The following is a 21,262-nucleotide window of genomic DNA, read 5'->3' as shown; positions in this document are numbered from 1 at the left end:
ATACATAATCGTCAGATGGGACGCAAAATTTAATAAAATTGTGTAACCAATTATGATCGTTGGGTTCAGTGTGTGTCAGCTATCATTTCTGTTGACCAATGAGAGAAGGTCTTTCTTCGCGTGTTTGCGGTGGAGGTTACTGCAGGTCATGTAGTAAAAGATGGCTGCCCCCAGATGTGTGTTTTGTGTTGTCGTGGCCATCATCTCTGTTTTACACACTTTCACTGTAGTCCCGGGACAAGTCATGACCGTGGAGGAAATACACGAATACAGGTACTTATGGAAACGTATTAGATGCTTACAAAACACATCCTCAATGTATTTTTAGCTCAAATGATCATTATAATGGTTTAGGTAACTTGTTTATAACTTATCCAGTTCAAAATTATTATGTGTCCAAGATTTGTGAAGAAGCGGTTCAACCTTTATTTTTGATTTTTCCTTCTTACCCCAAATGTGGGTGATTTGGGGTGTGTACATTTAAAAATGTAAAAAATATGGTAATACTGAAAAGATGATCGCTGTGGACACACTGAGTGACACATTGACACACATTGACACCGTAAACGCGTGAAAAAGATCGTATTTTGGGTTGATGATGGACACAGAATGCCATTTGTATTTTCAGAGTGTTGACTGTCAAATATAATCGTAAGATTTTCTCATTTTAGTGGTTTCTAGTGTCAAAATTTAAAAAAATAGCGCTGTGGCTATTGACACACTCAGTGTGCCAATAGCCAAACAGGCTATTGACACACCGAGATGCCAGTCAGCCAATCAGAGCTTGTAACATGCCTTTCCGGCAATATCTTACACAAGCAATAGTTGATTAGACATTGTTCGGAAGATTAGACATTGGAATCTTTGAATCTTGGAATGAACGGACGTATTCAAGTTATGCCCTACATCTGGATACCTAATAATACGGCCTTCTTCGTGTATGTATGACGCAGCGTAGTGGATAGAGCGTTGACCCGGGAACCCATGATGCCAGCTCCGACCCGGTTCGAGTCCGCGCCGAATTTTTTTTTTTTTTCAATTTTTCTTGTCCCTTTTTAAACATCCATTTGATATAAGAATATTTTATATATAAACAACTTTTAAAGTTTCTGTTAACAATATAAACCAAAAATAACACTGACCACAAAACATGTCATAATTTTCGGTCGTGTGGTTCCGGCGCTATCGGCAGCGACTCGGAAGAATATTTCTTTCACATTAAAAATAATGGAGGTAAAACAACAACTATAACTTCGCTTCCTTAGTGATATAAGTTTTGAGGCCGAAAATTCTCCAATATGGCAGGAATTCGTCGGTAAACACAGCTGAAAACGTGTTCCTAACCGATCCAACATGGCTGCCATATGATCACATGCGGTGACAGTAAAACTAGCACCCTATATGATAGCAGATTCCGATGTTTAAAATTGTGCCGTAAACACGTGAAAAAGATCGTATTTTGGGTTGATAATGGACACAGGATGCCATTTGTATTTTTCAGAGTGTTGATTGTCAAATATAATCGTAAGATTTCCTCATTTTAGTGGTTTCTATCACTGGGTGTGTCGATAGCCTAACAGGCTATCGACACACTCAGTGTGCCAATAGCCTAAACAGGCTATCGACACACTCAGTGTGTCAATAGCCTGTTAGGCTATTGACACACTGGGTGTGTCAATAGCCTCGCTCAAAAAATAGTGCACTGAGTGTGTCAATAGCCTGACAGGCTACTGAGTGTGCCAATAGCCTGTTTAGGCTATTGACACACTGAGTGTGGCAATAGCCTGTTTAGGCTATTGACACACTGGGTGTATCAATAGCCTCGCTCAAAGATGATACCATGCTGTGTTCGTGCTTCAAGTAGGTATAAAGGTATGAAGGTATAAAGTAGTACTAACGTTAGTACTTATCATGGAAATTATGGTGACTTTTTTCCTATTTGTCCTGCAGGGAACAGGTCCGCTCCATGTTCCAGCATGCGTACGATGGTTACCTGCAGTTTGCCTACCCGTACGACGAACTTCAGCCCCTGACATGTGATGGTACTGACACCTGGGGCAGGTAAAAACTTTAAGTTAGTCTGATTCACTTTGCAGTGCTGTAAATTCATTTAAGTTTGTGATAATCAAAAGTTACATGATCATTTAGCCTTTATCCACTAAAGAAGCTGTACAAAGCGAAACTACTTTGGCCGGCAGGCTGAATAAAAGTTCAAAACTTGAGCTCTGCGGCTCCAGATGTCTTTCGGAGGGACGACTGCAGTGTGCAGATGTCGGTAGCTTGAGGAATGAATCTACTGTACTATATAATCAAAATTTCCAAGTTTTAGAATTTCACTGCCCTACTAAGTATACTGGCTATCCTCTGCAAGACAGGGAAGAACGGACGCTAAACCGGATAGTGAGTAGTGAGTGAGTGAGTGAGGGCCAGAAGATAAAAATTCTGCTGACAGTGTATGGCAGTGCTGTCCCGACCAACTTTTCATTGGCCAATCATCAGCACTTTTAGTTTTGTTTGCCTGGCCAATAGAGGCAATGTCCCAACCCGGGATAGTTGATATTGCTAACAAAAGTATCTCAATATTGTATTCGCCAGACCTTGTATTATTTACTTTATTTATATTACTAATCATTAGCATATGACCACCACACTAGAATTAAAGAAATAGTGGTAACATTTTTGCTTAGACGAATGAAAAAAAATGTTTCCTGTTTCCATACCAATCCTAGAAAAACCTGCCAACCCTTGCCTTGTTTGGGGATTGGGCAGTGGAGTCAGAGTTTTCAGTTAGAATTTTTATTTAGCCTGCTTTCTATTTAAGTAAAACACTGCTTAGCTTGTCCTATCTAATGGAGGAAAAAGTGCCCTCATGCATTTCAGTTTCACTTTGTTGAACTGTATCACTAGAAGTTTGGCCAAAGTCTAAAACTTTAAAAGAAAAACTTCAATAAAAGATAATTCCTTTTTACCTAGCTTAATTTTTTTCAGGACTGAAAGTGAAACTGTGACAGGAAACACAACATTTTTTCCTAGGCCTGAACATTAGTTTTATATTTATATTCAATTCTAAAGACAAACTGTTTCATTTGTTTTTCAGCTATTCTCTTACATTGATTGATGCACTGGATACTTTGCTGGTGAGTTCATTCTATTTGACACTATTGGGGGGGAGGGGGGGCAAATTGAGTCATATCATGTTTTCACATACATTGTACCAGGTGATGGGGAACCACAGTGATGTTCTGTGTCCATACATGTAGGTGATGGGGAACCACAGTGATGTTCTGTGTCCATATACATGTAGATGATGGGGAATCACAGTGATGTTCTGTGTCCATATACATGTAGATGATGGGGAATCACAGTGATGTTCTGTGTCCATACATGTACAAAATGTAGGTGATGGGGAATCACAGTGATTTTCTGTGTCCATACATGTAGGTGATGGGGAATCACAGTGATGTTCTGTGTCCATACATGTAGGTGATGGGGAATCACAGTGATGTTCTGTGTCCATACATGTAGGTGAAGGGGAGTCACAGTGATGTTCTGTGTCCATACATGTAGGTGATGGGGAATCACAGTGATGTTCTGTGTCCATACATGTAGGTGATGGGGAATCACAGTGATGTTCTGTGTCCATACATGTAGGTGATGGGGAATCACAGTAAGTGTTCTGTGCCCATAAATGTAGGTCATGGGGAATCACAGTGATGTTCTGTGTCCATATACATGTAGGTGATGGGGAACCACAGTGATGTTCTGTGTCCATACATGTAGGTGATGGGGAATCACAGTGATGTTCTGTGTCCATACATGTAGGTGATGGGGAATCACAGTGATGTTCTGTGTCCATACATGTAGGTGATGGGGAATCACAGTGATGTTCTGTGTCCATACATGTAGGTGATGGGGAATCACAGTGATGTTCTATGTCCATACATGTAGGTGATGGGGAATCACAGTGATGTTCTGTGTCCATACATGTAGGTGATGGGGAATCACAGTGATGTTCTGTGTCCATACATGTAGGTGATGGGGAATCACAGTGATGTTCTGTGTCCATACATGTAGGTGATGGGGAATCACAGTGATGTTCTATGTCCATACATGTAGGTGATGGGGAATCACAGTGATGTTCTGTGTCCATACATGTAGGTGATGGGGAATCACAGTGATGTTCTGTGTCCATACATGTAGGTGATGGGGAATCACAGTGATGTTCTATGTCCATACATGTAGGTGATGGGGAATCACAGTGATGTTCTGTGTCCATACATGTAGGTGATGGGGAATCACAGTGATGTTCTGTGTCCATACATGTAGGTGATGGGGAATCACAGTGATGTTCTGTGTCCATACATGTAGGTGATGGGGAATCCAGTGATGTTCTGTGTCCATACATGTAGGTGATGGGGAATCACAGTGATGTTCTGTGTCCATATACATGTAGATGATGGGGAATCACAGTGATGTTCTGTGTCCATACATGTACAAAATGTAGGTGATGGGGAATCACAGTGATGTTCTGTGTCCATACATGTAGTTGATGGGGAATCACAGTGATGTTCTGTGTCCATACATGTAGGTGATGGGGAATCACAGTGATGTTCTGTGTCGATACATGTAGTTGATGGGGAATCACAGTGATGTTCTGTGTCCATACATGTAGGTGATGGGGAATCACAGTGATGTTCTGTGTCGATACATGTAGTTGATGGGGAATCACAGTGATGTTCTGTGTCCATACATGTAGGTGATGGGGAATCACAGTGATGTTCTGTGTCGATACATGTAGTTGATGGGGAATCACAGTGATGTTCTGTGTCCATACATGTAGGTGATGGGGAATCACAGTGATGTTCTGTGTCCATACATGTAGGTGATGGGGAATCACAGTGATGTCCTGTGCCCATACATGTAGGTGATGGGGAATCACAGTGATGTTCTGTGTCCATACATGTAGGTGATGGGGAATCACAGTGATGTTCTGTGTCCATACATGTAGGTGATGGGGAATCACAGTGATGTTCTGTGTCCATACATGTAGGTGATGGGGAATCACAGTGATGTTCTGTGTCCATACATGTAGGTGATGGGGAATCACAGTGATGTTCTGTGTCCATACTTGTAGGTGATGGGGAATCACAGTGATGTTCTGTGTCCATACATGTAGGTGATGGGGAATCACAGTGAATTCCGCCGCGTAGCCCAGCTGTTAGCTGACACGATGACCTTTGACACAGATGTCAATGCCTCCGTTTTTGAAACCAACATCAGAGGTAAGTACAAGTACTGAGTGCTGTACAGGTCCTGCTTTATTTGAAATCCTTTATGTCATACCTGGACCACAATTCCAACAGTCCATATGAGCCCAGACCAGATGATATTTCTATCACATTTTAATGGTGTATTCATGGTGTATTCCACATCACCCTAGGTTCCGGCCCTCCTGTTAGGCCCCGTTCATAATGCAAAAACGCATCTGCATGTGCTAACATCTGACCAAGATCCGAATGTAAGCGGTTTACACTTTGCATCCACAATACCCACGGGCAGACCGTTTCAGATCCGGATTTGCATTTCTCATTCAAAGGTCAGAGTTTGAGGTCAGGGAGCAGTGCTCAAGATGGCAGAAATTCGCCTTCCTTGGCTCTTCTTAGTGTTGTATCTCTAGAAAATTGTGTGTAATTGCGGAAGGGAACGCAATGGGTATTAACAAGATTTACGATGACGGTGACCGCTAAAATATTCCAATTCCCCATATTATGCCACTAACTATGACCCCTCGGTACCCGGATGTAATCAGGATTCACACCGCATTTGCGTTCTTGATGACAGTTCTCAGATGCGGATAAAAAGAGTCCGTTTCAAATCCACCTCACTACTAGTAGGTGGTCCCAAAAATTTGTATCAAATCCGTTTCAGAGAGTTCTTAATGACAAATTTCGACTTAGCAATGCGGGTGCATCTGTATCAATTTTTGCATTATGAACGGGGCCTTAGTCGGGCCATCTGGCTTTTCTCATATTTTCATTCATTCAAAAAATGATTCATTCATTCATTCCATTTTACCTAATGCAACCTTGGCTGTCCCCAGTTGTAGGTGGCCTGTTGTCTGCCCACCTGCTGTCCAGGCGAGCAGGAGTGGATCTGGAGGCAGGCTGGCCGTGTGACGGGCCACTTCTCCGACTGGCACAGGACGCCGCCAGGAGACTCCTGCCTGGTAACATTACTCATTCTTTGGTGGTGCATCCTCCTAGTCCTACACAGGGACATCCAACGGTGAAACCACCTGTCTGGATGTACCCTGCTTTCTCAACCGTCACTCTTAGTTCCTTTGCCTTTCAGTTTTCAAAAGGGATCTTGCATATATAAGGGTAAGCTCATTAATATTTATAAGCAGAGCGGTCAGGAACTAAGGGTGACGGTTGAGAAAGCAGGGTACATCCAGACATAATTGTATACTACCGGTAATGTCATAGAATACCAAGGTCAAAGAAGAAGTTGTGAAAGAACAAAAAATATTGTTTGGTATACCATATACTCGGTGTGCTTGGTCATTTGTTCAACCTTCCACTAAGATTTCATAATGGAGACAAATGTTTCGGGGGTTCAAACCTATTTATTCGCACTTTTGTATCAGTTTTGGGTTCTCAGTCGATATCATCTGTATAACTGATTTGGCATGGCCTATCGAAAAACACAAGATCAGGCATAACTGTGTGTTGAAGTTGATGTTAACAGATTGACATGTTTTTATTTCGACCCAGCCTTTGACACTCCTACTGGCATGCCCTATGGAACAGTCAACCTGCGGTACGGAGTGCCCCCTGGTGAGACACCCGTGACCTGCACCGCTGGGGTGGGCACCTTCCTGGTGGAGTTTGGGACCTTAAGCCGACTGACCGGTGACCCGGTGTTTGAGAAGACCGCCATGCGAGCGCTCCAGGCCCTGTGGGATGTCAGGTCGGACATTGGATTGGTCAGTTCACTATTATTTTTAAGTTACTTGATTTTTAGTTTGAAACAAACATGCTTATAAGTAATATGATAGTAAAAGGTTGTAAATGTATGTATGCAGGTATTGCAACTTTTTTTCAGAAATGAGGTACAACTTGAAAATCAGATATGCAACCTAGCTTTTGCCCCAGGTTGCACACTGTACAACCTGGCTCAGAAAGGTATTTTGTACACTCGTCTGGTTCATAACCTCATTATCTACTGCCAAAAATCTCTACATATGCCAAAATTCTCCACATAGAAATAAGATACAATAATAAACATTAGCCATTGTTCTACAAAACTTTTGCAAGCTAGATCTACATAATTAATATGTATTAATAAATTCAAAGACTTGTTTTCTTCAGTTTTAATTAGAGCCCTTGGGTATGTATTTGCTATATGGATCGTTACCAAATGTTACATCTGTTGTTTAACAACTACTCCTTAATGGCCATGTGGCTCGTAGAAGAGAGCCAGCCAGAAAACTTTTGTTTTGGACACCTGTTTTCTCTAGTAGGACTAGGAAACGGGTTGGTCGCACAAGGCGAGCTTTGAGGAAGCTTATTGAATTAGAAACTGGACTGGATGGTCCAGAACTCCTCGCAGTGATGATTGACAGACTCGACTGGAAGTCAAACTCCACTTGTTCCACCTTATGTTGAGGATGACAAATGATGATGATGATGTATTTTACAATAGAATATCCATTACTATGTTACTGCCTGTCTTAGGTAGGTAACCACATAGACGTGACCACAGGGCGCTGGACGGCCATAGATGCAGGGATAGGTGCAGGAGTGGACTCCTACTTTGAGTACCTTGTAAAGGGGTACATACTCCTGGGTAGGCCTGAACTCATGGACATGTTCAAAGGTAAGTTGTAATATTGTACAAAAACTGTATATTCATAATATAGACCACTGTTGAACAAAGTCTTCTTTGTATTTTAGTACCTTTTTTTTAATTCTTCTGTAAACGTTTTGACGACCATCTGTCGCCTTCATCAGTACAAAATGAAACAAATACTATCGTTGCGATATGAATATAGACAGAGTCAGTGCAATCCAAACTTAACCTATTGTGTTGTGACGTAATTACTTGACATGGAATGTTCTCGAACGTGATACGTTAATCATCCTTACCACTTTGTGACGTTGCGGCAAGGATGCGATCCCAAACATGGCTAAGTTTATACCCCCCTGCGTCTCTATTCATAACTGCTGTAGACTTTCTGATCCAGATGGCTTCCTTGACCCAACAAGTGTATAGACCACTGTGTTTTACATGTTTTAAGAAATAATCGAATGTTACGTTACTCATGTAGCTAAGCTCTTGGCATCACCCAGAAATAAACTCTGTGCCAAAGCAAGTTTGCTGATGATAGAAACTGATGTAATTTCTGTTTTTCCCAGAGTACAACAAAACTATCAACACGTACCTGAAGTACGATGATTGGTACATGTGGGCCAACATGAAGAAAGGACAGGTCACCATGCCTGTCTTTCAGTCACTGGAAGCCTATTGGCCAGGGTTACAGGTGAGTGACAGGTGTCAGTCATCCCCTGCCTTACTCACAATTAAGGACCTTGGACTGAATTAACCAGGCTGAAACTCGTGTGAGTGTCTGAGTGAGAGTGTGTAAGTGTGTGTGTGTGTGTGTGTGTGTGTGTGAGTGACTGAGTAGGTAGTTGCCACCAAACATCTATCTAAAGATCCAAACATTAATTTTAGAGAGTTCACATGCCTAGCTATAGGGGTGTGATATTATCATGCCAGTTATTACCTTCGCCGAGAAGGTTACGTTTTGGGTAGCGTTTGTATGTTTGTAGAAGACCAGCATAACTTGAACGCATGAATGGGTTTTATTGATATCTGGTATGTGGGTAGGTCTTGATGAGACCTGGAAACGATTACATTTTGGACCCCCTAGCAGCCAGTTACGGTACCGCTGCAGAAATTCCTGGTTTGATATCTCGAGTTCTGAACATGCTGCAGCTTTGATTTTTGAGTGGTAGACAGGTCTTGATACCAAGAGTAAGTTAGTGTAGGTTTGGGCCCCATAGCAGCTTGTTTTGGAACTGCAGGACAGGTTTAGTGTCAGACTTTGATTATGAAATAAATCCATGTATCCATATATTGCCTGTGTTGTTGTCAGAGTCTGGTTGGAGATGTGGACTCAGCGATGAAGTCCCTACACAACTATCACCAGGTGTGGCGACAGTACGGGGCCACGCCCGAGTTCTACAACATTCCCAGCAGCAAGGCCCAGGAGAAACGGGAGGGCTATCCTCTCCGACCTGGTACTCCTCCAGACATGTTGTTTTTACTTGTTAAGGCCCAGGAGAAACGGGAGGGCTATCCTCTCCGACCTGGTACTCCTCCAGACATGTTGTTTTTATTTGTTAAGGCCCAGGAGAAACGGGAGGGCTATCCTCTCCGACCTGGTACTGCTCCAGACATGTTGTTTTTATTTGTTAAGGCCCAAGAGAAACGGGAGGGCTATCCTCTCCGACCTGGTACTCCTCCAGACATGTTGTTTTTATTTGTTAAGGCCCAGGAGAAACGGGAGGGCTATCCTCTCCGACCTGGTACTGCTCCAGACATGTTGTTTTTATTTGTTAAGGCCCAAGAGAAACGGGAGGGCTATCCTCTCCGACCTGGTACGCTGCTTGGCCAGTTTTGATACTATTTTGCCACCATAGTATCTGCTTGGAGATTACATTTATGCAGATCATTTTACTCAGATTATTTCATCTATGAGTTGTGCATATTCGCGTAAACCGTTGAACATAGTAGAAACCTGGTTGTAAGTTTTTTGTCTAATCTGTAGGTTTGACACAGTTCTTCTTAGTAATAATGATGATTCATATAGTGTTTTGTCTTCCCGCGCTAGAACTGGTGGAAAGCGCCATGTACCTGTACCGTGCTACGAGGGACCCCTTCTTACTGCAGCTGGGAAGGGATGTGGTGGAGGCTATCAACCACATCACTCGTACAGACTGTGGCTACGCTTCCGTACGTTAACTACATCACACGTACAGATTGTGGCTACGCTTCCGTACGTTAACTACATCACACGTACAGATTGTGGCTACGCTTCCGTACGTTAACTACATCACACGTACAGATTGTGGCTACGCTTCCGTACGTTAACTACATCACACGTACAGACTGTGGCTACACTTCCGTAGGTTACCTACATCACACGTACAGACTGTGGCTACGCTTCCGTACGTTAACTACATCACACGTACAGACTGTGGTTACGCTTCCGTACGTTAACTACATCACACGTACAGACTGTGGTTACGCTTCCGTACGTTAACTACATCACACGTACAGACTGTGGTTACGCTTCCGTACGTTAACTACATCACATGTACAGATTGTGGCTACGCTTCTGTACGTTAACTACATCACATGTACAGACTGTAGCTACGCTTCTGTACGCTTACTTTCACTTTGGAAATGAATTTGGCATTCTATGGCATACGTAATGTGTTCTGGCAATTTACAGTACATTGTGTACATGTGTGTATATACTTATTTGCAGTTGCGTTGTACGATTAACAGTTTGGTTGAAATTTTTTTGGGGGGAAACTGATAAAAATTGATGTGCCAGATGTCATCTATCTATTGAATCAACATGCCCTTACTTATATTAAAAGTCTTCAACCCACAGATTAAAGACGTGCGCACACATCAGTTAGACAACCGGATGGAGTCGTTCTTCCTGGCAGAGACCACTAAGTACCTGTACCTGCTGTTTGATCCGGATAACTTCATCCACAATGACGGGGGACACGGAGACTACGTGGACACTGTTAACGGGAGATGTGTGCTGGACGCAGGAGGGTACGTAGTGCTCAATTTCACCTGCACTGCTGTTGGTCAATAATTTGAATTTTCAACTAGACTAGAACAGATACAATTGTAGGGCTGCATACATTTTTCTGCATACATGCACTGGTGCAGGTAACATTGAAAATTGCCTGCACCAGAGAAATTAATTTTACCTGCACCACTTTGATTTTAAGAAGTATGGATTACAAAATGTATACTGAAATTGTTCAGGAATCATTGCTACTTTTTCTATTATACCTTATAGGTAGTAGATAACTCTATCAGTAAATTCAGCTAATAACAATCAATATGCAGCTATACTTTTTGGACATTTATGTATGAAACCCAGTACATCGACCAGTGCAGGTTAGGTGCAGGTAGACATCAGAAGTACCTGCACAGCTCCAAACTTATACAGATGCACTAATCTGCATTATGCAGGTGGTATTCCGAGCCCTGCACATGTATCTTCCTGTTCTTTCTAATGCCTATATTTTTGCCCCGTAGTTATGTGTTCAACACGGAGGCCCACCCTGTGGACCCAGCAGCCCTGTACTGCTGCAGTACCTTCAAGCATGACCAGGAAGAGCTGCAGAAACTTCATGCCTCACTGGACTTTGGGTCCCTCCTGGATGACTTGGAAGATTTCAGCCAAGACATGGGCAAGAAGGAAGACACACCTTTCCTTCGGACACATAGTTCTATGGAATCAACAGTCGATGAAATGAAAGCACCTGACACAAGACAAGGACTGCAGTTTGACAAGTGGAAAAGGGACAAAGTGACCAGAAGCTGGAATATGGAGGAGAAACAAGCCCCTGCTATTTTCACCTGCCCTGCTCAACCTTTCTACTCCAGGTTTTCCATCTTGGGAGAGATGTTTGAGGAGAAGTAGGTCTGACAAAGGCAGGAATGAGGAAAATTGCTGGACGGGCGGCAACGGGGGACTAACATCTGCAATTGTGCTCATAATTCCACCGGGTGCCATAATACCGCCACATCAAAAAACATTGTTGTAGTTAATCTCCAAGCAGATTCCTCCGGTGGCATAAAACAGTAACATAAGCTGGGGTAGGACTTGGTCACCGCGGTGGCCAATTTTACCCCTCTGCCGGCTGAAGTCCTTCCCCAGCTTATGTTACTGTTTTATGCCACCGGAGGAATCTGCTTGGAGATTAGTTATAGTGGCCTTCTCAAGATTGTCTTCAACACCTACATATCTGAAGTGTGATATTATTCCTGAAGATTTGTACTGATGCTGTATTGGTGCATCTCTTTAAATCACTTAACATTCAATTATTTGATCTCATGTGGCAGTATTATGATACCCTGTGGAATTATGAGAGTTGATGTTACATGCACAGTCAGTGTAGTCGTACATCTATTAGTATCTTATTCGGCCCACAGTGTCATTCAAAGGCCATGTCTATGGACCTTGGAACGTCCATGCTGGATATGGCATACTATGGGCCTTAAAAATACCTAATACAAATGTTATATGACGCTGTTGACCGATTTACATGCAGTATTGAAAATCGTATGACTACAGACTTTGTGTATTAATTGGGCCCGAAAGATGTATAACTTAGTTATATCAAGGAGGTTAAAGATGACAATATATAACATTATCAAATTCTCCAGACCTAAGAGTGTTGTCATAATAGTCATATTCAAGTGATGATTTTAAGTTTTAAAATGTGCAATATATAGACCTCTATTCTCTCATGATAGTTAATTCATGACATTTTCAAAACAGAAATAAAGCATCATGATGTAAATTTATTGAAAAAAATTTGATTGCAACATGTCTGCCTTGTTTTTGACTCACATAATTCACCCTATAGAGAAAATGGAGTGGTAGCGATCATGGTTTTGAGTTTGTGATAGCATTAGGCCTTACCTTTACCTAGTCCCATCCTCATGTCAGGCCATACCAATTTAATTTGCTCGTTCTCAGATTAAAAGAAAAAATATATACCTTACCTTAGACCAGAGAAAAAAAAACATTTATGAAAACAAAGCCAGAGGACCAGTCTTGGTCTTATACATAGGTGCATGACTCAGTTTTATGGAGTGAATACAGTCATATTCAAGTTTTCCTCCCTGCCCTATGCTTTTATGATGTCCGCTGGCCACATTTTTATTTTCAAAAAGCACCAAGGCCTTAGCAAAACTCAGCATGTAGACTAGGATGGACTCCAGGCTACATGTAGACTTCCATGTAGAAAGAACTAGAAACATTCAGCACGAGGGCCGCGGGGTCATTGACCCGACAGACGTTGCCCCACCCACTTACACAATATACACTGACCATTGTACACTGACTGTCCTCATTATATCCAACAGTTGCCTTTGTTCAAAACATGGAGCTTCCCCGGTTTCACCTTGACACCATTTTGTAATGTCCTTGCTCAAGACAGCGCAGAATAAATCCAGGTAGATGTTGCCAGGGCCACATGGACCGTAAGGAGCTGGTTATAACCGGCTTAGAGTCAGACCAACAATGGCAACATGCCCCTGAAAAAAAAAATTGCTATTAAATTTTAAAACATAAGTCATGAAAATCACTTGGTGGGTAAAGTCAGCTTTGTGTGGATGTAAGCTGAAGCTTGCAGCACCGAGGAAACATTTCTGGGGGTCCGAAACTCGAAAGATTGACAATTAGAAGTTGAGGAGCTTGATTATTTTTGTTTAATATTTTAACTTAAACCTCCTTCATTCAATCATAATTTCCGTGCAGAAGAATCATGTGTGCTAACGTTTGTAAACTGACATTCTATTGTTGCTGTGTTGTTTCCTCATACATTTGTAATCGTTATTTTAAGCATGTATGTTAACGTTTCGGTTGCGCTAAGAGCTCGATCGGCCCCTTTGATGTGTTGGCAACAAATGACTTCATCCTGTGTGTACACTGTTATGCAGGGTCATTCTGAGGCCACGTGTCTGTGCACAACAACAACCGTTCCAAGGGGAAACGGCAATTAGCCGGAAACAGTATCCATCAACAACTAAAATAGTACCATTCTTGTTAAATGTGGGGAATTTTTGGTTCCTTATGCCATTTATTGTAGTATAATTATATTTCATTTTCCATGAGGGTCTAGTATTTTTTGTTTGAATATGCATCTTTTTTGTGTAAGAAGTTTTGGAGAGTGGGGTGAGGCGGAGTGATTTTGAATATGTAATGAGGGGAGATTCTTCCCGCCGTCTGCCGTTGTTTACCATCGCCCATTCAAACACAAGCCGTTGTGTTTGGGTGTGTTTACCTCAGAACCTGCCATCTTTCTAGTGCAATATTTTCGTTAATTTTCATACTTCCCGGTTCAGCATGCCGTCAAAAGAAGAGCTGTTGGCTATGGAGCCTACCACCGGAGAGCTGGACGATTTGGTGCGGCGAATCGGGGACAGTCTGCGGCTGAAGGCGGCGCACAAGCAGCGAGTTGGTCGGGAGCAGCGCATGGCGGCCACCCAACGAGCCTCACCCTACGCGCTACCTCTCGCCAACAAATCTGGCGCTGTGTGCAAAAAATCACCGCCTAGGAACGCCAGGAGGCTTCTCCAAAGAAGATGTGACTCAGACGACCCTTATGCCATGCTACAGGAGCTTCTGCGGAGTGGAAATTTGATCAAAGAAGCGGTGAAGAGACTGGGAAGCCGGGGCGAGACGGGCCGTACTCGCGAGGCGAGATTTGACTCCAACTGTGACTCGCCTGTCTCCGAGCTGTCAGAAATGTCGTCCGATTCGTCCGACAGATCCGACAGCAGATAGCGAGGTAGAGTTAAAACCGCTGCCAAGCCATCTTCTGAAGAAATATTGTTGCCTTCTCAACTACAGTTTGTTACCGTTCTACCAAACAAGAGAGCTGTGTACAGTCCACGTCGACCACGAGACATGTGATTCGTAAACAAACATTACCGAGAAGCGGTTACCGTTGTTTCCGGGCTGACCAGAAAAAATCGAACCATCCAGAACAATTCTCACCTACTGGACGTTTTTGTCATTGCCCACACAGAATGTGCAGGGTTTTTGTCAGAAGAAATGGACCAGGTTATGCCCCAACGATTGTTTCAAACAAGCCACGAGTGTGGTTGAACATGTCTACATATGGTCTTCTGTCTTCTAACGTTAATAACATTCTGGATCGAACTATCGGCTCAAAACAACGGACTACATCAGAGGTGAAACGGATAATTTGAAAACGCACAAGATCAACTCAAAAATGGAGGAACTGGGAAAACACTAGCGGCCTGTGGAGCGAACATTCCAACAGACGGATGCGAAAAACAACTTGTGGCTCTTTGTGTGTGGATGGCAACATCTGACGCGAGACCCGCTTTGTTCCCCCTGTCCCATCGATTCGTCACACAGAAGAAGAAGAAAAAAACTGCAAAAAAATATTGTGTAAATTCTGTGTTAAATAGTTTGTTTAGTTACTGTCTAGCCATCTGTGTACAATCTCAGGACTTTTCTTGGGTGTCTTCCAAAAAGAACTCCAGACGAAAACATGTTTACCTTCTAGCGTGTTATGACGGCTGGGGTTCAGGGACATATTTGCATATCAATTGCCAGGGGGTTAGATTGCAACAACAAAGGATTTTTCATTGAGTAGTAACATAAATGACTTGTTTTCTCGCCAAGTAAACCTTTGTTATTTCCCCAAATTCATTGGAAACACGATTTTGATGGTATTTCATTACCTTTCTAATTGGCCAAGTAAACCATCACCCATTGCATTAAATTTAGACAAGATTTCTCCACTTTGAAGATTATGTTGCGACTTGATTGTTTTTGACTTATTTGTTTTTTGGAGAAAGAAAACTTTGTTGGGAACAATGTTGTAAGTTTCTGATAACATTAGTATTAGCAAAACTATGCACAAGAAGGGAATGAAGTCGATTCAAATGTCTACTGGAATATGAACTTTATAGCCTCTTCCTAAACTTTGTCAATATGTTTCCTTGTTGAGTTTTCCTTTCATGAAATCAGAAATTATCTGTTCTTGTTGATGCAACTTGTACATTGATACAGATATTTATATGAAAAAGGAAAAAAAAACTTGATTCATGCTTTATAAAGCAAAGTATTTTGTTTTGTTTTAAAGTGAAAACCAAGACAGCCCCACTGGAAGTTGTAATACAAGGTTGAGGAATTAATTGTGCCATAGACATTTTTGACTTGCAGTCAGTTGCAGAGTTAAAATGATGTTATTGTTAAGTTGTGATGACTCCCAAAGAAAACAACACTTGTTTAGTTGACACTTCAACAATTCCATGACCAGTATTCAATCAAATGTCGTTTTTTATTATGAATAAAAAAAGTGCAAATATGATTGTCTTTGTTTGTCATAGATGTATTCGTCTGTTTCCTATGCTGCAGTACTTTTAATTAATCCCGGTCACTTAAGACTGTATTATTGATACCAGTTTAACAGCTGATAAAGAAGTAGTCAAAGTTACAAATGTGCCATTTAGGCCATTTGGCAGGAAAACAAATATAAATGGGCAGGGAAATAAAAGACAAAGGCCATGCTACTGGTAGATGCTGCCTATATTACATAGAGTTCAAAGTTACTAGTACATTGAAATTTCATCCTGTCTAAAGTGACCCCTCTCCACATAGATTTTATCAGTCCTGGTCATGAGTGGTGAGGTTTGGGAGAAGAGGGGACATCCTTAGCTTCCATAGCAGGCTCTCCGAGGCATTTTTTTAGGCTCATGATACACTTGCTGGCCATTTCTTTTTGTACTGGGTCGCTAATTGCTGGCATTCTCTGACAGCGAGGCCGACAGTCAGATATGGCCAGCAACCTAGTACAAAACAAAATGGCCAGCAAATATGTACTGTAAATGTATTTAAGTTCGCGGGGATTTAATTTCGCTGTAGCGGGAAAAGGGCTTTTCACGGTGGATTTAAGTTCGCGGTAACACCATAGACAGCAATCTAATATCTTGATAGAATAATATTCGCGGTGGTTTTAAATTCACGGTGAAGTGGTCACCGCATAAACCGCAAACATTAATCCACCGCGAACATTTCTGCATTTACAGTATTCTATTCTATGCCAAAAAAAGTCCTCAGAGAGCCTGCTATGGAGGCTAGGACATACTAGTAATGGCAAGGTGTTTGGCTCAGAGATCCTGGGTTCCATTTACATGTACTAGTAATCTTCAAGCAGCTCCTACGGTAGCATGCAGAGGAGTGAAGTGTGTATGCTCCGGTGCCCGTCTGCCTCCCTTTCGCCAACTTTGATGCCATCTTATGGCACCATAGGATCTGCTTGGAGGCCGTTCCATTCCCCTGTTGACATTTTTCCCTTGAGTAAGGCACTCAAAAAGAATTTCCTCACTTCAGTTCACTCAGCAAAATATGAGAACAAAACTTTGGTTAGAGCCATCCCTCTGACAGTAAGTTACATGTACTCTCCAAGCAGAGGTTAGGCTCCGGCTCTTGTTTTAGCATTTCTTTTTTTAGTCGTTTTTAATGGGCTTTCAATTTTCTATTTTATTATCTTGCTGTGTCAAAACCTAAAATACCAGTAGTCCGATTAAAACTGAAACTGAAACGACTAAAAAAACAGCCGGAGCCTAACCTCTGCTTGGAGAGTAAGTTACATGGAGGTCCCATGTTTGAGGGGAGTATAGTCAAACCTGTATTAGCGACCACCTTTGCATAACTTTTTGTCGGTCCATTGAATTTTTGCCATTTCTCCAGTCCCTTGAGTGGCCGCTATACACAGGTTTGACTGTACATTGAACACTTATCGAAAAGATGCGGTGTAAGTGGATCAAATTAATTTGTCTGGATCTGCAACTTGTACTGTTCAGTACAAACCTGGTGTGTTACACCATGAAGCGGTTTACCGGTTATGCAGCTTGTACTGTCCAGTACAAACCTGGTGTGTTACACCATGAGGCGGTTTACCGGGTATGCAGCTTGTACTGTCCAGTACAAACCTGGTGTGTTACACCATGAAGCGGTTTACCGGTTATGCAGCTTGTACTGTCCAGTACAAACCTGGTGTGTTATGCCATGAGGCGGTTTACCGGGTATGCAGCTTGTACTGTCCAGTACAAACCTGGTGTGTTACACCATGAGGCAGCTTACCAGGTATGTAATACAAACAAACAATCATTGTAAAAGCAGCGTGTTCTGGAGAGAAGTGACATACAAACCATTGATGCTGTAAACACACACAAAGCACACTTCAGATCAAAGGTGGCTTATCACTGGCCTGCATGTATTATTTGTTTATTTGTGTTCACATACACAAATCCGTTTCACATTATGGAATTTTCTATGCACGTATCAATGACAATAACATCTGAACATTATCATGATCAATTGTTTAAGTCTTTTGTCAAAATTTATTTACTGGAAGACATTTTCTTTTAGTTGATTTTTAAAAACCTGATACACTCGCCTGGGATGCTGAAGTCGTTAACAAGAATTGTTTTGTGTACTATAGACAGAATCTTGATAGCTTGATAGGACATTCCTGTCAACAAGAATATATTTTGGCCTTTTGACAGGATGTTCCTGTAGATAGGAATAATTTTGGCACTATTGACAGGATGTCTGTGATCCTGTTAGCCCTAACATAATATGGTGGGAAAAGTAACTGACAATCACATTTCTTAGAAAGTACTTTTGAACAATAATTAACTTCTGGAATAATAAAAAATGACAGAAATACAAAATTGTTGTTTTTCCTTTTACCGACCTACCCTGCAAAAACGTACTACAGCCTTTTTTTGCGGACCGCAACATTAACTGGATACACAACATTTTTTTCATAGGCCTACAAAAAGTGTTTTCATCACTCTTCTCTGTACTGTTTATAATCAATGCCCTTAGCCAGAGTCACCCTCATCACTGCACCAGTCAGCTGGGTGTCATCCTCAACCAGCTGGAGAAACCCCTCCACTACAGTAGATACCCTTAGGAACAGGGAAAACAACATATGAAATTAGAACTGAAACTTCATATTTCTAGTATAAAATGGCGTTTATAGTATTTCTGCTGTCCCCTTCTGCGGTGGTCCCCATGTTATTGACAGGGTTAACAATAATGGTAGCCGTAACACACAAGGAATGCTGCTGACTAGGGGTGGGTACCGGTACAAAAAAAACAGTTTTTCTTATTGGACTGGTCCAGAAAAACCAGACCTGAAAATTCGGTAGACCGGATGTTCGACTGATTGGGAAATGAACAGATTATATGATCAGGCATTTAGACGTTTGGGGGCTTACCGGTCGAGGAAAATAACAAGAGCGAAGTAGAGTAGAGTCTATAGTAATTTCTGCCAACTTTTACAGTCAGTCGTACAGAGACAGTTAGCTTTGTAGGATTTTAAAAAGCCAGTGGGAATCGAATACTACACAAAACAGATTTCTTTGTAGCGAAGTGGGCCATTGTTTTGAGTATTATCCATTCACAAGTTTTCACATACTGAATTAGGTCCATGTTCAGGTCCGGACCTGGACCTGATCCTCTGGACCTGAAACGGACCTGGACCTGAATTTTCTGCTGACTGTCTACTCAGAAAGCCAAAGAAGAAATCACATGTGGACCCCAAATTGTAGCTGTGCACCTATTGTTTCACTAGTGTTCTCTATTGGCGATCGTCTCTACAAACTTGTGAATATTCTACCGCCGTTAGAAATTATATAGAGTTACAGAAATGTTGTACACAGAACATGGAACACAGCACCACTCTGCTCTATATGAGGTCCTAGTTATGATCCATATATCTTGACTCGAGAGAAAACTTTCATGGAAAACTTTCATGTATGGTTTTTGCAGGAGGTTGACTTGACAAATAACAGTCCACTCACGGAAGAAGACCTCCCAGCTTCTGAACAGTTTTTGGTACCATCCAAAAATCCTTCCCCATGGAGTCTTCTGTCACATGGATGATGTCAGTGTCTGTGAAGGACGGGCAGAGGGCGTTGACCCTAACACCATGTCGTTTGTAGTGCATCGCATGCTGAAAATACAGTAAACGACACCTTGCAAATGGCTGAGTGGCATAGCTAGCAAATGAGATCAAAACCTTAGTAAAGGTTACGGGTTTGATTATAACGCTAGTTCACCTTTATGCCCTTTATCTGTAGGGTAACCTTTATCCGTTTTTTTTAAGAACAATGGATATCCTGCTAAGCAACACAATGGATATAGGTTACCCTGTGGATAAAGGTGGACTAACGCCAGGAGGTTGAAAAAAGACACATTGTGCACATCAATTTTCGGCCGTTTCCAAACAAAACTTGTAAATCGTACAAAGCAGCTGCAAAAAAAGCAAATATATGTCATAGAATGCAAAATGAATATCGGAAAATGTATACTTATGTCACAGATCGCCAACATCAATTCCAGAGTCAAAGAAGAAGATGTAATTTAAGAACACAAATGAAGATTCTATTGCTCAGTATATGTTCAACCTTCCTGACAACTTAGATAATGCACAATGAAGGCAATTTCTTTATTATTCGCACACTTGCATCAATTTTGGGGTTCCCATAAGATGTCATCCATCCATATAATTAAATCAACAAGATCTTATCCAGAAGTAAAATTTAATGTTTGTTACTAAACTAATGACTTCAACTGACTGATGATGGTATTAAATGAGTGCACTCTATAATAATCTTTAAGTCACCCTTCTGCATGCCCCTATAGCTGAGAGCACAACCCACCGTGTGTGCAAATATGTGCTGTCTACATGCCAAAACGTGGGCAATCTTTTGGGATCCGTAAGTACCGCCTCCGTACAAACTCGTAGGGAATCCGACAGATTTTGTAGCACGCAGACACGCCGTAGAACTTTACGTACAGGCAAATCTTTGTGTGCCATCGGTCTGCAGATTCGCCCCCCGTACATACCAGTACGGGCGACGTGCCTGCCCTGTACAGCCTGAACGTTTTCAGAAATATGTGGCGGACGTGGCCTCCAAAAAAAACGTACGGACAAATTGCACGTACGGCGGGTTGTGCCCTTAGCTTAAAACTTACCCCCATACATCTGGATAAGGCGACCACACCGTGTTTGGAGGTTGTGTACACTGGGGCTGCTGGGATGGAACTCAGTAATCCTGAAGTTGAGAAATAATGGAGGAATTGATTGAAATATATGTACATGTACATGATGTTGATCTCCAAGCAGATCCTATAATGACATAAGAATATAGTACCAAACTGGCCAAGGAGTGTAGTCAGCCAAAAGGTGTCCGTTTGCCTTGTAGAGAAACACACTCCTAAGCCGGCTTCACTCCTCTTGCCAGCTTTTGATACTATCTTGAGCTACCGTAGATGTTGCTTGGAGATTACATGATGTCACTGTTGCCCTATGCTCAACACACCAAGTTTGTAAGCTTAAGTTGATTTATCATAACTCTGTTATCATATTATCAGTAA

At 41.9% G+C, this 21,262-nt stretch overlaps 3 protein-coding genes across 3 annotated transcripts in view; 2 read left to right on the top strand and 1 right to left on the bottom strand.

The window, feature by feature from the left end:
• Positions 1-81: 81 nt before the first annotated feature.
• On the top strand, positions 82-11,843 carry LOC118417440 (ER degradation-enhancing alpha-mannosidase-like protein 2). The gene is made up of 12 exons (XM_035823002.1): positions 82-273; positions 1,951-2,061; positions 3,098-3,137; positions 5,177-5,282; positions 6,101-6,226; positions 6,774-6,985; positions 7,737-7,878; positions 8,418-8,542; positions 9,161-9,305; positions 9,899-10,020; positions 10,688-10,860; positions 11,356-11,843. The coding sequence occupies exons 1-12, from the start codon at positions 161-163 to the stop codon at positions 11,741-11,743; spliced, it is 1,803 nt and encodes a 600-aa protein (XP_035678895.1). The 5' UTR covers positions 82-160; the 3' UTR covers positions 11,744-11,843.
• A 1,750-nt stretch (positions 11,844-13,593) lies between these two features.
• LOC118417441 (GSK-3-binding protein-like) lies at positions 13,594-16,178 on the top strand. Its single transcript, XM_035823004.1, has one exon. It carries the CDS (start codon positions 14,177-14,179, stop codon positions 14,615-14,617), a length of 441 nt encoding a protein of 146 aa, XP_035678897.1. The 5' UTR covers positions 13,594-14,176; the 3' UTR covers positions 14,618-16,178.
• A 1,874-nt stretch (positions 16,179-18,052) lies between these two features.
• LOC118418567 (15-hydroxyprostaglandin dehydrogenase [NAD(+)]-like) overlaps positions 18,053-21,262 on the bottom strand; it is a 7,280-nt gene continuing 4,070 nt past the window's right edge. The window contains exons 5-7 of the mRNA XM_035824557.1: positions 20,861-20,940; positions 19,684-19,835; positions 18,053-18,786 (exon numbers count right to left, since the gene is read on the bottom strand). Coding sequence (XP_035680450.1) covers positions 18,666-18,786; positions 19,684-19,835; positions 20,861-20,940 — 353 coding nt within the window. The 3' untranslated portion in view covers positions 18,053-18,665. The remainder of the gene's footprint in view (positions 18,787-19,683; positions 19,836-20,860; positions 20,941-21,262) is intronic.

The sequence above is a fragment of the Branchiostoma floridae genome, chromosome 6, assembly GCF_000003815.2.
Source record: "Branchiostoma floridae strain S238N-H82 chromosome 6, Bfl_VNyyK, whole genome shotgun sequence".
In the NCBI taxonomy this organism is placed as follows: Eukaryota; Metazoa; Chordata; class Leptocardii; order Amphioxiformes; family Branchiostomatidae; genus Branchiostoma; species Branchiostoma floridae.
The sequence above is the reverse complement of the archived record's forward strand: the minus strand, read 5'-3'. Positions and strand labels throughout refer to the sequence as shown.